The sequence below is a fragment of the Syzygium oleosum genome, unplaced genomic scaffold, assembly GCF_021117445.2.
Source record: "Syzygium oleosum isolate NSW1041296 unplaced genomic scaffold, Sole_v2.1 Sole_v2.03, whole genome shotgun sequence".
NCBI lineage: Eukaryota > Viridiplantae > Streptophyta > Magnoliopsida > Myrtales > Myrtaceae > Syzygium > Syzygium oleosum.
The window spans coordinates 1,509,208-1,525,427 of record NW_026607487.1 but is presented as its reverse complement, the minus strand read 5'-3'; the positions used below and the strand labels follow the sequence as shown (position 1 = coordinate 1,525,427).

The 16,220-nt window shown below is 40.9% G+C and overlaps 1 protein-coding gene across 1 annotated transcript; it reads left to right on the top strand.

Annotated features, from left to right (window-relative positions):
* The first annotated feature begins 6,305 nt into the window (after positions 1-6,305).
* LOC115694156 (uncharacterized) lies at positions 6,306-7,999 on the top strand. Its single transcript, XM_030621275.2, has one exon. The coding sequence runs from the start codon at positions 6,386-6,388 to the stop codon at positions 7,664-7,666; it is 1,281 nt and encodes a 426-aa protein (XP_030477135.2). The 5' UTR covers positions 6,306-6,385; the 3' UTR covers positions 7,667-7,999.
* The last annotated feature ends 8,221 nt before the right edge of the window (positions 8,000-16,220 follow it).

Below are 16,220 nucleotides of genomic sequence, written 5' to 3'. Positions count from 1 at the left end.
TCTAGCGAAGCTCGCCCACGCCAGCCATTGGCGAGGGCGAGCTTCGCTAGCCTTGGCCTCGCCTAGCGCTGGTGAGGTTGGCTTCGCCCTGGCTGGGCGAGGCCAACCTCACCATCACTGGGTCTCCCTCGCTTAGATCTGGTGAGAGAGAACCCGGCGGCCATGAGGTCAGCCTCGCCTTGGCTGGGCGAGGCTCGACCTCACCCCATCACTGGTGGGCAAAGTCGCCCACCCGGCGCAAGGGTGATCTCACTGTGGCTGGGTAAAAACCCGGTGACGGCGAGGTCGGCCCTCGTGGAGAGAAGAAGGCCGGAAAAAAAAAGTAATTACAAAAATTTGAAAATAAAATAAAATATTAAAAAAATGTCATGTCGGCGTTGGCCAGATTGCCAGCGTCAACTCCGACCGCTCAAAATTGGCCGGATGGACTAAATTAGCATAAATGCAAAGTTTAGAACTGAATTAGCAAAAATGCAATAGATTTAAGACTTTTGGACAATTTTCTCGGTGTTCGAGACATTTGTTTAACACAATTTTTATTAGAATTTGGTATTTTGATAGAAGAGCAAAGCTCTGAAGAGATTAATCTCTCATGTACCAATCAAGATCCAAATTCATTTTGTTATTACACAATTCTTATGTAGAATTTACATAAGTCAGATGAAAACGAATCAGGTTGCATCGGATAAGATAGGAGAGGAGATTAATATCAATGAGAACAATAGCAAAGGGCCAAAGCTTATGAAGAATAGGATTAAAAGCATTCTTTGACGGGTGAATAATGTGAAATTAATGAATACTAGTGGTTCATTAAGAGATTTAATATAAGGACTCCAATATTTTTCTTTATAAAAGAAATTAGTCCCACGAGTATAATCATCCTCTCCTCATAGCACTGGTAAAACAATGACCGTCTCTTGTGGTCTAGCTCGCATCCTAGGAAGAAGGTACAATGCAAGATATCATCGTTGTCGCAGATACCAGAAAAGAAAAAGATAACTCCTACTTCCTCCTCGGCCTACTCAAGACTATGTCTCGATATCTCTTTAGAGTGCATCATGAAAATTCATCGCCAAGCCCGTAAATTAATTAGGTCTTTAAAAGAATCTCGTGCAACCATCGTTACAGTAAGAAAAATAAAAGGTTGATATCAAATATGTAGTGCAAGATATTGAAGGATCAAAACTCCGATCCTACCGTCGAGCACGTGCCATACCCATCGAGTAGCCGGCCGAAATCCTCACCTTATATAAGCTCAGGGGCGAGGATTCAAACCTAATAACCAGTTCATCATATCAACTATCAAGTAGCCTCCCTTTCATCCATATATAAGTTGGATTCAAAGGAGTTGAGACAACACACTTCCATCATAAAAAAAAAAAACCAGCATCCAATCTTCTTTTTTCCAATTGAAATCCAAATTACACATCTACCAAAAGTTTTCATTGTCCCTTTTGATTAGACATTACGAACGAATCGATGCGATACGTAGACTGGAAAACAAACGGGTCACATGCATCGATGTCGATATGGAGACACCCTGATCAATTGCTACACAAGCATACAAATCGACATGTGAATGTATTAGGTGAAAGAGCAGGAGGGGTGCTGAGAGGCTTTGGTGACCCGAATAGTCAAACCCAGCCCCCTCACATGCCCCCTCTTCATTCAATTTCATTCTCGATGACATACCAACATCACATTGATACCAAACATTGCATGTGAGTGACCACCTCTCTCGCTCCCTCACTTCCCTTTCACTCCTCTCGGGTCGCTCTCTCGCTCGCTCGCTCTCTCTCTCTCTCTTCCACCGGGCTCCACATCCGGGCCAGGTCCCTCCCCCCGTCCCCGTTTCTCTAGCCCTCCCACCTGTCTTGCATGGACCCGATCCTGGAGTCCAAACAATCAAATGGAGCATGCACGATCGACGACAACCATGAACCCAATCTCGAGTCCTCCAAATAGGAATTCGCACGGCCTCTCATCACACGCTTTATACACACAAAGCAGATCAATTAGAAGCCTATACCAAATAGACCCGATCTATGGATAATTCATATAATGAAACTAACTCGAGATTTTATGTTTTTAAGCGAGACTTCCTGTAAATCCCGTCATCTCTTGAGGATTCATGGTCGAGTAACTTATTAGTCGAGCGTGTTATCGACACCGCAACGAAATCACACGTTCAAACCTCATCAAATCCACAATAATTCCATCCTTTTGAACACCAGATCTATCTTACAAACACACTACCTTCACTTTCGGCTTGACTATAAATTACCAAAAGAAAAGAAAAAAGAAAAAAAAAGAGGGCAAGAACTCGTGGTGATTAGCGTGAAAATTCCGCCACGTGTCGCGATCCGGTTGGCCGATTGGAAGTTTCTCCTGTGGCGAAGCAAAGTGGGGTTGCTCAACTTTATTGGAATCAGGAAAGCTGAAAAAGAAAACGATTAATTTGTATTTTAATGAACGATTTATCAGAAGATAAGCGTAGTTTAATGACGCAAAAAAGATTAATTTAATTCGGAATTATATGAAAACGAGTGCCCTGAAATAAAATAAAAAATTTATATTTCAGAAGCATCGATCGCAAACTTTACAGAAATTATTATTATTTTTAAATCTTCTCGAAGATTTTAATTCCGTGTATAATTTGTTTATAATTGCCGCTTCGGCACACTTGCTAATAAGAATGGATTAATTTAATTTTGATTAATCAAACGGAGATTTGCAGAACCCGACGTCATCGTAGCAGCTGCCCAAAAGCTAGGATCCTATGAAGGGGGTCGTCTATGATTGGGTACATTCGATACTAGGTTATCCCCATGCCCTAAAATCAGTGGCCCTTAATTAAATTAATTAACAGTTTAATTCCTAAAATAAACTCCTTCCCTTTCGAATAATGGGATAATAACACAAATGATCTCTAAATTTTGATCCGATATGCAGTACAGTCACTGAACTTTATCCCAATTTGAAATGTCGTCTATGAACTTTCAACAATATTGAATATTTTCATATATACCTAAGTTTCTCCTTTAATTAATCTGGTGCACACAACAAGGTCGAAATTATTAAAAAGAGAGAGAGAGAGAAGAGGATAATGTAACTGTGCTTAGAAAATAATTTTGAGTATGGCATTATTTTTCTAGCGTTATATAAAATGGGAAAGGAAAATCAACCCGTACGAAACGCGGGCATAAAACTATTATTTCTTAGTTAGGAATCTAAATGCACATATCTGAACTTTTTGCAATCTACCATCGACAATGTATAATGCAAAATTCGACACTTTCTTGAAATCAATCGAATCTCATCAAATACTTTTGATAAAATAGAAGCAGATAAAATAGAGAGGATGGTCGAATAGGGTCATTCTCCTTTAGATGCAATTTGAATGATCATCCTAAACCATCAGGTCATGTAACTTTTGTTTTTTCGTTCTTTTACATTGGCTTTGGTGTGTCCGCACTTGCTAACGTTATGGAATCGTAAGAGTTCCTCCATAAACTCGCCGTGACACGATAATTTCGCAAACACAATCTTAAGGAAGTCGCTTTCTCCGATTAAATTTACTTCATAAAAGCCAAATTTACGGTAATTTCCGACGATGAACCCTCTCGCCTATTGCAACTGGTTGGTAATCTTTGTTCCACACGAGAATTATGCTCGAATTCAAATTGCAAACATGTCATTAGCCAATTGGACGCGCAACGAACAATGACGAAATTCAAGAAAGGGACGGAGTTTGAGCTCGAGCTCAAAATCATAGAAGAATGCGATGAAGGATTTTTTATTTTTTTTTTGGGGAGGGGGGGTCGAATGAAGGACTTATTTCATATGATTCATTATTGCCGCTTACCATGTATGCTTTACAAATACAAGCATAGAGGATACTCTTGGATACTTTCCTTTTCCTCTTTTCTTTGGGGATCGGGACACGTGTCGGCGATCGAGCGGGGCGGTGCAGGGGGAGTACCGCGGGGCGGCGCCGCACGGGAGCGGGGCCCAGGAACGTGCGCCTCCCCCCCCCCTCCTCACTGTCTGTGCCGGTTCGTATGTCTGCGCGTCCACCGTCCCTTTCCCGTTTCCCCACCCCCTCGCTCTTCTCTCCATGCCCCCCTTTTTTTTTTAAATATAATACTCTCCAAAAAAAATATTTTTATTTTATTTTTATTTTTTTCAGAATTATTTTAAATTATGTCAGCAGATCCTTTAGAAGCGCTTGTCAAGCAACCAATAAAATTTGACCCAAAAAAAAAAAAGCAACCGGTCAAAGAAATTTCCAGCTTCCGATGCACTGAATGTCTTTGTATTCAGCGCAATCGGTATCTCAGAAATCGAAATATCCAAAGCCAAAGTATACTTAATTAGTGCTTCGTTTATGACTCGGACTTATTCAAGGTTCCGTTTGTTTCGCGAAAAAATATTTTCCAGAAAACGATTGCTTGTATCGCCTGAAAATAAGTAGCCGATGAAAAAAGATTTTTCGTTATCGACGGTAATTTATGTCTAAATATTTTCGTGGACGATAGATGTATGTTTCCGTCTATTCATTTTTGTAAGTAATATAAGCGATCATTTTTAAATTTTATTTATTTTCAAATTATTTATTTTTCGTGAAACGAAACGAGTCTAAATTTCTCTGAAACGCCCTCGACAAGGGGGGTGGGGCGGTGGCTTTTTTTTGGTACTCCCGAGACCTTACATTGCATTTGGACTCTAGCTAGTTTTTATCATTTGTTGACCTAACAACTAATACAAGCAAAAATAAATGCCATTCAAAAATGAAATGGGGGCAAGGTCAAGGGTCTTTTTGTAAAACGCAAGTGGGCACCGTGGGGTAATAAATTAAAATTACCCACGACTTCAGGGACCTCTCCACGCAAAACCCAAATAGAAAAAAAATGTTCCCCCTCGAAGATTATGCGGTAGCAGCATCTGATGAAATTGACACACGCGTCGCTTTCCTTGTAAATACGACGCGATTTAGGAATTTTTGGAAGTCAAATAATTACTAAATTCTTTGATGGAAAGGCGGGACCGCGGGGGTGAAATTTTTCGCGATTTATCTAGGGGGGCCCCGATTCCGAAACTTGCTCGGTACACAAGTCGTGCCGAAAGCTTAATTTCACATGCTCCGTCCAAAAAAAAGAAGAAAAAAAAACCCGCATTTGGGCACATCGTAAATTTATTGTCACATAAATTGCGTGCATGATATCGAAATATTATCGGCCGATAAAACCATCATCATGGGGCGTTTAGCCGTTTTAAAACGACGATGTCAATGATTCACTTAGGATCAAGAGAAGGAAAGAGCCGGACGTGTTTAATTTTTTTTTTGAATGCACGATCCTTTCACTGACGTCACGGGTATCCGTCTTATCGTGCGTCATCGCCGGCCTTATAACTATAAATGAGCGCTAATCATGAAATCTCGCTCGGGAACATCTTCCTTTTCGGTCGATAATGTCTCGAACAAAGCATCATACCATCTAAGGGCGAGCAAGATGGACCGTCTAAATCAGGATCGGACCGGACCAGACTGACCGGTGTGGTCCAGTTCTCGAGAATATCGATCTGGTTCCCGGTTCCTAAAAGTGGAACCGGTTTCCGAGCAGTCCGGTTCTCGATTTTAGAGTGAGAACCGGACCGGACCGGACCGATCGAACCGTACCGATAAATATATATTTTTAATTTTTTCATATATATTTATTTACTTTTTAAAAATTTTGAAAAAAAATAGAAAGCCTAACTTACATTTATTACCAAAATTGGGAGCCGATCCTCCGGTTTGATTTTCGGTTCTTGGATTGAATCGGACCGGATCGAAACAGTTCACCCCTAATATCACCGATGGGCAATGAACTTACATTTATTACCAAAATGAACCTGGGAACCTTCCCCAACCGACGCAATGCATGAATGAACCCATTCCAAAGACCAGAACATGAACGAAAAAATTCTATATATATATTTTCATTTTTTTCTTTCCTTAGGTGATGAAAGTCAAACCCCCGAATATTCATTTTCCGGTCGCAATAAATATTTGCCAAACCATAGAGGGGCCCCAAAAAAAAAAAAGGACAGACCACGCCACCAACTAGCACGAGGGGGGGGGCATTCCGGTAATTCCGCCAATAAACAAAGGGGAGCCTCCTCGTACGGACGATGAAACGAGAGAGACGGAGTGGCACGCCCGTAATAATTGCGCAATGTCAAGGTCATTGTGTTGAGGCATGCCTCGCACCTATTTTTTTGGGCTTTCCCCACGCAAACTCCTCTGCGCCATTTTTCAGAACATCGTCGTCGTCGTCGTCATCATCGTCGCCATCGCCAGAGAGAGAAGAGAGAGAGAGAGAGAGAGAGAGAGAGAGAGAGAATGAATCTGGAAACCGGAGCCCACGCGGACCCGACCCGGAACCCGGATCCGGAGCCCGGCAATGCCGGCGGCGGCGGCGGCGGGGACGCCCGGCAGCTCTTCTTCTTCGACGACGGCGACGACAGCAACTGCTCCACACCTTACGTCAGCGCCCCGTCCAGCCCCGGCCGGGGCGGCTCCGGGCCCGCCGCCGGGTACTTCTACAGCGCGCCCGCCAGCCCCATGCACTTCGTGCTCTCGTCGTCGTCGTCGTCGTCGGCGATGGGGCTGGCGGCGCAGCCCCGCGCGTCCGAGAGCTCCGTGTCGTACGAGTTCGAGTTCTCGTCCCGGTTCGGGTCGCCGGGGTCGGGCCATCCCGGGCCGATGAGCTCGGCGGACGAGCTGTTCTTGAACGGACAGATCCGGCCCATGAAGCTGTCGACCCACCTGGAGCGGCCGCAGGTCCTCGCCCCGCTGCCGGATCTCGACGACGAGGAGCGAGGGCGGGAGGGGAGCGACAGTGGCGGGGGCTTCAGGGGCAGGGATCTGAGGCTGAGGGACAAGTCGGTCCGCCGGAGGACGAGGTCCATGTCGCCGCTTAGGAACATGCCGTTCGAGTGGAACGATGAAGAAGAGGAGGAGGAGGAAGACGGCAGCAGCGGCAGAGGAAGTAAGCTCGGCGGCAAGTCAGGGGAGAAAGCGGAGAATCTCGACGAGGAGCAAGGCGACGCTTCGAAGGTGGAGTCCTTGTCCTCCGAAACGACGCCGTCGGTCTCGGCTTCGTCCTCGAGGTCGTCGTCGGCTGGTCGGAGCTCGAAGAGGTGGGTGTTCCTGAAGGATTTTCTGAGAAGCAAGAGCGAAGGGAGAAGCAACAACAAGTTCTGGAACACGCTCTCGTTCTCGCCGGTCAAGGAGAAGAGAGACAAAGAGAGACCCGCCAGCACCGTCTCATCTTCGACCTCGAAACCGAGTAAAGTCCCGAGCTTGTCTTCGGCATTTGGGGTCGCCGGAAGCTTTCTCGACGCCGAGAAAACCAAGAAAGGCGGTAGCGGCGGCGGCGGTTCCGGGAAAAGATCAGGTGGGAAGAGGCCGGTGAACGGGTCGTCAGCCGGGAAGAGGAGGGTCCCGCCATCGCCGCACGAGCTGCATTACACGGCGAACAGGGCCCAGAGCGAAGAGATGAGGAAGAAGACATTCTTGCCTTACAGGCAAGGCCTGCTCGGTTGCTTGGGGTTTAGCTCGAAGGGCTATGGTGCCATGAACGGATTCGCTAGAGCTCTGAACCCCGTTTCTTCCAGGTAAAAAAAAAAAAAGGAAAAAAGAAGAAGAAGAAGAGACTGTGGTGTTTACTGTTAGGTTTCTCATAATAAACTGTATAGATCTGGGCTTTTTTCCTTTTTACTTTGGTCTCTTTTTGTTTAGCTTTCTTTTGGATCAAAGATTTGATGGGTCATTAGTCTACTTATGGTGACCCCTCTCTGTTGATGAGCCTTCTCTTCCTGTTTACTAGAGAAGAAGAAGATGTTTGCCTCAGATTATTATTTGGGGCTTATATTCTATATATGATGATTTGTGTCCCCAGTTACCTTGCATCAAACTGTTTTATTCAGTGTAAAATTCCTCTCTTTACTGTCCCTTTTCATGGTTTTCAGTTCATCTTTCATGGCTGCCCTGCTTGTCTGGGCGAAACAGTATGCGTTTATGTGCAAATCATTAAAGATCATGTAGACACGATCACATGGCTGTTCAGTGCCTCAAGGGCACATGAATATCTGATGTTAGCTGTAGGGTGGGATGAGGACCCCAGAATTTGCACAAGGATGCTGCGCACCAACCTGCAAGTCACAAAAGGGGGACTTTATGGAGATATGGTGTTTATTCACATGGCCCATGTTCATGATGCCTGTGCTGGTGATTAAATAAATGGGGTGTTAAGAATCTAAGCTGTGGGAAGGACAAAAAGAAGAAGGTGGAGTGACTGACAGGCCCACACACATCACCAGCTGTTTCTTTAAGGGCAATGGGGGTGTTTTTGGGGGGCTTATTTTAGGGGCAAATGCTATAAGATTTCTTTTACGGGGAATGAATCCAAGATCTGAATGGGGTTGGTTTAGCCACACATCTTAATCTAAATCTAAGCTTTGGGTCATGATGTCCCCTGGACATTGACAGAGAGAAGTTGACAGTACATTAGATAAGGACTTGAAAATGATACCCCCCTTTGTGGGTACATCATTTGTTGGAGTCCTTTTTGGCTGTTTCTCTCTTTGGGCTTCACTCAATTTCTCGTTGGCAGAAAGAAGAGAGAGAGAGAGAAGCTCCTTCCTCTCCTTGCTTTTGATGGCCTCCCTTTTTCTCTGCTTTTGAACTTTTTTGGGGGTTTGGTTTTTGATTGATATCATAACTCCCACCCGTTTGGGAACATCGGCCTTTGTGGTTTAATAGAAATCATCACTTTTCTTTCCAGTTTAGCACCGAGCCCCGCAGTGAAAAAAGCCAACACTTTACTGTTCACTAACACTGTAGGAAGGACTCTGTGAAGGAGACACATGTTAACCCAATTGATTGTCTGGATCGGTTGTTCTCCCGATATGCATTTTACATTATATTTTGTAAAACGTGTCATCTGGATTTTTGTTCGGAAACAATTTAAAGTAAATTTGCAATTCCTCATGTACTGTTTGTCTCGTCTTACTTAGAATCAACGTAAGGGTGTGATCGAGCCAAGTTGAATTGATACCACACGATTAAACTCGAGGTCGACTCGACTTGCATTCTTGGTGCTCAAAATTCAACTCCAGCTCGATAATGTATTGGTTTTCATGCTCGAGCTCGTCTCGATTAGAAAATCAAACCTTTTGAGTTTATCTCCATTACGATTAACTTATACATAAAACTCGAGCTCAAGCGTTAATTTTATCCTTTCAAGTGCTTTGTGCTATTTTTAGAATTATTAAATATCTTTTAGAAAATAATGAAAACTCGATTAAACTCAATTAGGCTCACAAGCCTATTAAGCCGATTGTTGACAAACTTAAGCACGACTCGATAAAATACTTTTCAAATTCGAGCTCGACTCGATTTTATCCCTAAATCAACACTTAGGAAATTGCAATGTTCTATATTGAGTATGCTTAACAGGTGTTTCAAGAAACTCTTTAGTAAAATCCTTTTAGAAAATAAATTGTCTCGAAAACACTCGCTAAAATGGCCTTTCTAGGAGAAGTTGCTGTACTATTTCACATAGTGTGATGAGTGCAGCCCAAGATTATTATGAATAAGAGATGTTGTGGAGTGTAGATCATGAAGATTTAAAGTGATTCTCACAAAGTTTGATATTGTTGGATCATCGAAATAGATTCGAAATTTATTTTCCTAGGCTTAAGTATATTAGGAAATGTTTGCTTGAGGGATCATAAACGGACTCATACATAAAGTTACGCCATCTATCTACGATCAGCAGACTTGATCACAATTTTTTCAAAACTTACATCGACCTATAAGTTTTGAATCATCACATAGGATCTCCATTCGTAACTCTTTATAATCAATTTTGTTTAGTGAGTAAATCTACTAAACCAAAGTTCTGTAAATACCCTAATTTCGACGCAACATCTCATAATAATAACAAAACAAAAAGGAAAGAAATCGCTAAAAATCTTAAATTATGCATATTAGGACACATCTACCTTAAACTTTTTTGTGACATAAAAAATCAAAAACTTATACTTATGTCAAATGACTTTTCAGCCAAACCAACGTCAATTTTATTCCACTTAAACCACATAGACGCCATGTCAATACCATTAGCTTTTCGGTGTCCATGCAGGTAGATTTTTAATGGCGTTCATTAATGAAATCTTAATGGAAAGTAATTGTGTCACACAGGTATAAAATTTGGATATTTGATATCATACAAAAAATTAGGATAAATATGTCAAGTGGACATAGTACGAAGTTTTTTCGTATTTTTTTTTGAAAAGGACCATAAATATTAGGGTTAATACCACGAAAAACCCTAAATTGATATACCTATGACAATTTTACCCTAAACTTATTTTTTGATCACCAAAAACCCCAAATTGGTACACTTGTGACAAATTTATCCTCAGTTTGTTTCCGTTAAATTTTACTATCAAATTGCTTTGTTAAATGACATGCGATAGTTAATTGATGTACTAGTTTTATGCGTTACCCTTCATTTATCACGGATGTATCAATTTGTAATTTTTTGTGATAGTAATTCAATTTAACGGAAACTAACAGAGTGTAAATTTGTCATAACTGTATAAATTTGAAGTTTTTAGTGATCAAAATATTAGTTTGGGATAAATTTATCATAAGTGTACCAGTTTGAATATTTTGTGATAAAAAAAATAATTTAGAATAAAATTATGGTATTAACCCTAAATTATAATAGTTATAAATTTCTTCTTACTTTTACCCCCCTCGTAAAGGAAAGTCCTCCGTGTGCCATCGGTTTCCCTACCCGGTACAGGTACTAGAAAAGATGGGGAAATTATTATCATCAGCTGCAAAACCATATGCAGCATGTCAGAAACCCACCAGCCGGATAAAACTCTGTGAAAAGCTCGTTTGAATTCTAGCCTGAGACCCAGCAAGAAAATTGCAGCCATATCACATCAACACAGAGGTCCCCACCCTCCTCGAGCCCTGAATTATTGTGCATGGGGCTCGTCGTGTCCAAAACCCTACACCACCACCTTCACTTCTCTGTTCAGAAAGGCCAATCTGGGGATTCCACACACGCGGCGATGGTACTGCTGCAATGTCCAGTCAAGATCTTACCTAGGATTGACACTGTGCTCAGAGTAAGTGAAAGGGAAGAGAGATGACAGAGAGAGAGAGAGAAAGAGATGGGGAGAGAAGGAAATGACTGTTCAACCTGTGCTCGCAGATTGTCTTTGAGGCTTTGGAATGAATCAGGTTTTCTGTGGGTGCGTGCTTTGACAGCGGGAGGAAAAAGCATGTGGTGATATGCAGAGCGCAGAGAATGACTTGGGTTTACTGTTGGAGGTATGGGGAGAGGAGATGAGCTCACTGTTTTTCCTTTGGCACATCAAGCAGTGAGTTTCTTGCATCTATTCTATACAGAGAACCTAGAGAGACTAAGCAACTCGGTACATTTCACAAATTTCACCCAGCCGTTTAGATTTTGACCCGCGTCTTACTTGATTTATGAGATCAAATTGGCAAACATTCATCTACTCTACTGTAGAAGAAAGAAGAATGTTTCTATTATGGCCAAAGATTGGGCCATTTCCACGTGAAAGGGAAATCTGTTATTACAATAGAAGCAAAAGTGATTGGGATTATTCAAGGATTCAAGTCGATTTGCTTTATAAAATAAAGATATTAATGAACTTCTATGAAATGATTTCACGGGACTTGGCTAATGATCTTAATCGTGGGATATTATCGAGAAATAGGAGTCGGTGTTATCGACAGACGAGATAATCAATGATTGAGATGATAATCACGCGGGTCTAAGACTGTTTCAATGGTTAATGATGGGACTACCGTAATCAATTATTAATATGAATTAAGATGATAATGATTTGGACGATTTTACAGGATTATACGATAATTTCTCGAGAAACCGGCCCTTCTTGTCTCGTCCAACAACGTTTTCACGTGCCTTGGGAGACAAAAAAGAGGGTTTCTGCTGACGCTGGGGCTACAGATTGTTTTCGCTTTGTTGCCTTTTCCTCCTCTTTCCCCCTTGGATTGTGGGGATTCTTCTCAGGCTTTGGCCACCATCTTTTCATATCATCTTCCCAAATCTAATTTCAAAAGATGCTTGCCAATTAGGACACGAATAAAAATCATTATTTTTTCGACCCAATTTCTAAATTTTCTACATAAATTTTTTGAGCAAAAAGTAACGTTTAATAACGATACATAATTTCTTTTCCGGAATAAAAATTCGTTTGATCGATTATTCTTAAATTTCTGTGCTCGGCAACCGGCAGGCGGACGGCGGGCGATAGTGGGTGTGCGGGCGGCGAGGGTGAGCGATAAAAAGAGTTTTCATTTCTGATTCCGTTTCAGAAAGAGAAAAGTAATAAAAATCTACTTCTCGTAAGCTAAAAATTTGTCCCGAAAATGAAAAAAATGAAGTCACGTTGCTAAATGGATTTTTGTTCCAAACCTGTTCCCGAAACAGAAAAATAGAAAAACAGAATGATCATTATTTAGGTCATTAATCTCCCTATTAAAACCTTTTGCGGAGCAATATTCGCGCTATCCCGACGAACGCGGACTTACTTAGTCTTAGTCGTCGGATTAAACGGGTTCCACGTGAAATTAGGCGGCTGCGATTAATCGGGTTGGTATGCGTTTGGAGCAGTTTTCGATTTAACCCTTTCACGGAGGAATGAGATGGGTTGTCCCATTAGGTGTCTTCGCTATCCAAAGTCAATTTTTTTGGTATTGATGCAACCCGGGGGTGCGAAAAATTGGCACTTAGGGTGAAGAAAAGAAAGGAAAAAGCAGAGAGGTTGTCAAAAAGAGAGATAAGACTGCCAAGGTCTTTTTGGAAGATTAGAGAGGAAAAGAACAATTTGGGGAGGGACAAAGTGGCTCTCCAAATTTAAAGCTAAGGAAATTGTTAAATGGACCAATACCGGGAAAAATTCTAAACTGATAGATCTATGATAAATTTATTTTAAACTAAACTCCAAACTTGGTACATATGTGATAATTTTACTCTTCGTTAAATTTTACCATTAAATTTTTAAGAGGGATAACATGTGGCAATTGACGGGTATACTAATTTGGGATTTTACCTTGGTATGTCGCAGGTGTACTGGTTTGCGATTTTTCGTGGTATTAATTTAATTTAACGGAGGGAAAATTTATTATAAATGTATCAGTTTGGGGTTTTTGATGGTAAAAAAATTAATTTGTGATAAATTTATCACAAATGTATCTTACGTGGTGTTAACCCTTGTTAAATTGGACAGTCTCGAATTCATCCAAGCCTTCCTCCGATATTATCAATAGGATAGATAATTTTATCTCGTCAATTTTTCTATGTATTCGTAATTATATGGATGAAGAATTTTAAATTTTCATTAATCAAGCACTCTTTTGCTTGTAGTCTCATATTTACCTCCCTTTCTATTAGAACCAACGAATGCGGAAAATATTTGACCGCCTTATCTATTCCCATTTTTTTTTGGCAAACATAATGATGAGTTGACAATTTTTACAATTTAAAAAAATTTAATTTTGTAATTTTTTTTCTTTCTGTTTTTTTTCTTCGTTTTTGGACAGCGAGGGTTGTGGCTCTTGTCCGCGACCAATGGGGTCGCAATGGCTCTGGGCGAGGCCACGGGTTGTAATATTTGACTGAGTCAAAGGGTGAAGCTCGAAAAAAAAATGTTGAAAATTCAAAGAAGGAATAAAAAGTAGACCTTTAACTAATAAAGGAAAAACTCACGCACGAAGGAGAAAATAAAAGAAGAACAAGAAGAAAAGAGAAACGAAAGGAAAGAAAGAGAGAAAACGAGCTTGTGGGTACATACTATGGAAACATCATCAAGTTGGATTTATTTCAATTCACTACACCCGGATTACAAGATGCTTGGTTTGGATAATTGTTGGTTGATTTTGGACATTTCCAAGTGAGTGGTGCTGATGCCTTTTTTGGATTTGTATACAAATCCATACCTTGAAATAATAGTGGTTTGATATATATATATATATATATGAAACTATGAAGAGCATATTTGTTGCATAAAGTTGGATAGAGTGTTTATTACTTTTTGGTTATTGTGGAATAATTTGATAAACCTTTCTTGAAAGGTTATGTATACTACCTTGTGAATTTGATTTATGAGATAGCTTTTGAAAATATTTGAGAAATACTTTATGAAAGAGGATTCTGACTGATGAATTGAGTTGCAAAGGGTCATGTATTTTGGTTTGTGAAACCGATTTATGATGTAGATTATGGATTGGTTTTGTGGAAAGAATTGATTTGCGACTGGCTATATGTTTTGGTTTGTGAAACCAATTATTATATGAACTGGTCAATAACTAAGTGCTACACGGTAACACGAGTCTTGTGAGAGCTACCTCTAGAGCCTTCGACTATTAATATGTTAAGTCAAGGATTAAGTGCTACATGGCGACGTGAGTGTCGTGGGAGCCGCCTCTAGGGCCTTGTACTATTAATATGTGTTTTTCAAGGGCTAAGTGCTACATGGCAACGCGAGTCTTGTGAGAGCCACCTTTAGGGCTTGTACTATTGATATGTGTTGGTAAATAACTAAGTGCTACACGATAACGCAAGTTTCGTGAGGGCTACCTCTAGAGTCTTGTATTAGATATTTATTATCATGAAATTAATTATTGATGTGTGATTTGAGATTGATTAATGGACTTGATCATTGATGTTTAAATTGTAATTATGGATCAAAAGAGTAATTTTGATACGTATAAAGTTTTGTGGAAAGTTATAACCCACTTTTGGTATTGTACATATACGAAATACGGTATTTGAGAATAACGAGTATTTCTAATACGTATAAAGCTTTGTTGAAAAGATAAAACTTGTCTTTGACCTTGTACATATGCTATCTTGTTGATTTGTATTAAGTGAGTTTCAGTATGATTTAATAAATATGCATAGTGATTACTTGATCAGCTTAGAAGAGATGTACAATTCACTGAGCTACGGTCACTTATCCCATTTCTTCCAAATCTTCCAAGTTCCTCGGTTGACAGACGATTGTATGAGAGTGCTATTGTCCAAGGACCTTTGTGAGTTGGATTTTGGGTATGGTTTGGGGAAGTTATAATATGTTTGAGATGACATTTGCTGGGTTTAGTTGAGTTCCATAAAAAGGTGGGACTGACACGTTCGCCCTTCCTTTTTAAAAAATTGCATATTATTTACTTTTCTCGCGAAATTAGATGTACCAACACTCTTGAAATATGCATGCCATACTTTTTAAAAACTCTCCATTCCTATATAAGTATGGAACATATGCTTTTAAGGCCACTACTGCCCCATGGCCTCTTGGCAAGTCCAAGTATTGCATACACGAGAAAAAATAATAAAAAAGAAGCATATGTTTTGTCTTTGTCATCAGACACGTGCTTGGCACTTCTCATGCCCCGAACAACACGAGTTTCATCCGAGTGGAGTTAACAGCAAAAGGCCTGAAGGTCGTACCAATATAAAAAGCAAAATTTGAGTAGAAATCGACAATGACGAGAAGCCTAGTTTTGAAAAGGATGGGAATGGAGTAGACCTTGGGAGTTCTCAATTTGCTTACCAACAGTCTTAAATTACGCATGCCATACTTTTTAAGAACTCTCCATTCGCATATAAGTATTGAACATATGCTTTTAAGGCCACTACTGCCCCAATGGCCTCTTGGAAGCTAGGTCCAAGAATCACGTACACGAGAAAACAAGAAGCATATGTTTTGTCTTTGTCATCAGACACGTGCTTGGCACTTCTCATGCCCCGAACAACACGAGTTTCATCCGAGTGGAGTTAACAGCAAAAGGCCTGAAGGTCATACCAACATAAAAAGCAAAATTTGAGTAGAAATCGACAATGACGAGAAGCCTAGTTTTTGAAAAGGATGGGAGGGAGTTCTCAATTTGCTCTTAGAACTCTTGATCGATTCCTCTGCCGATGAGGAGTGCAACTCGTTGTCCTTGAAGGCAAGGATCCCAGCCTTAACCATGTCAAGCGATGACAGTTGTCTGGTCCGGCGATGTCGGTGTATTAGCCACTGTATTTGCAGGAGGCGCTCTTTCTCTCGACGTATGTCGTCTTTTGGTTTGGGCGTGCTTGGATCTAACTGCAGGCTCT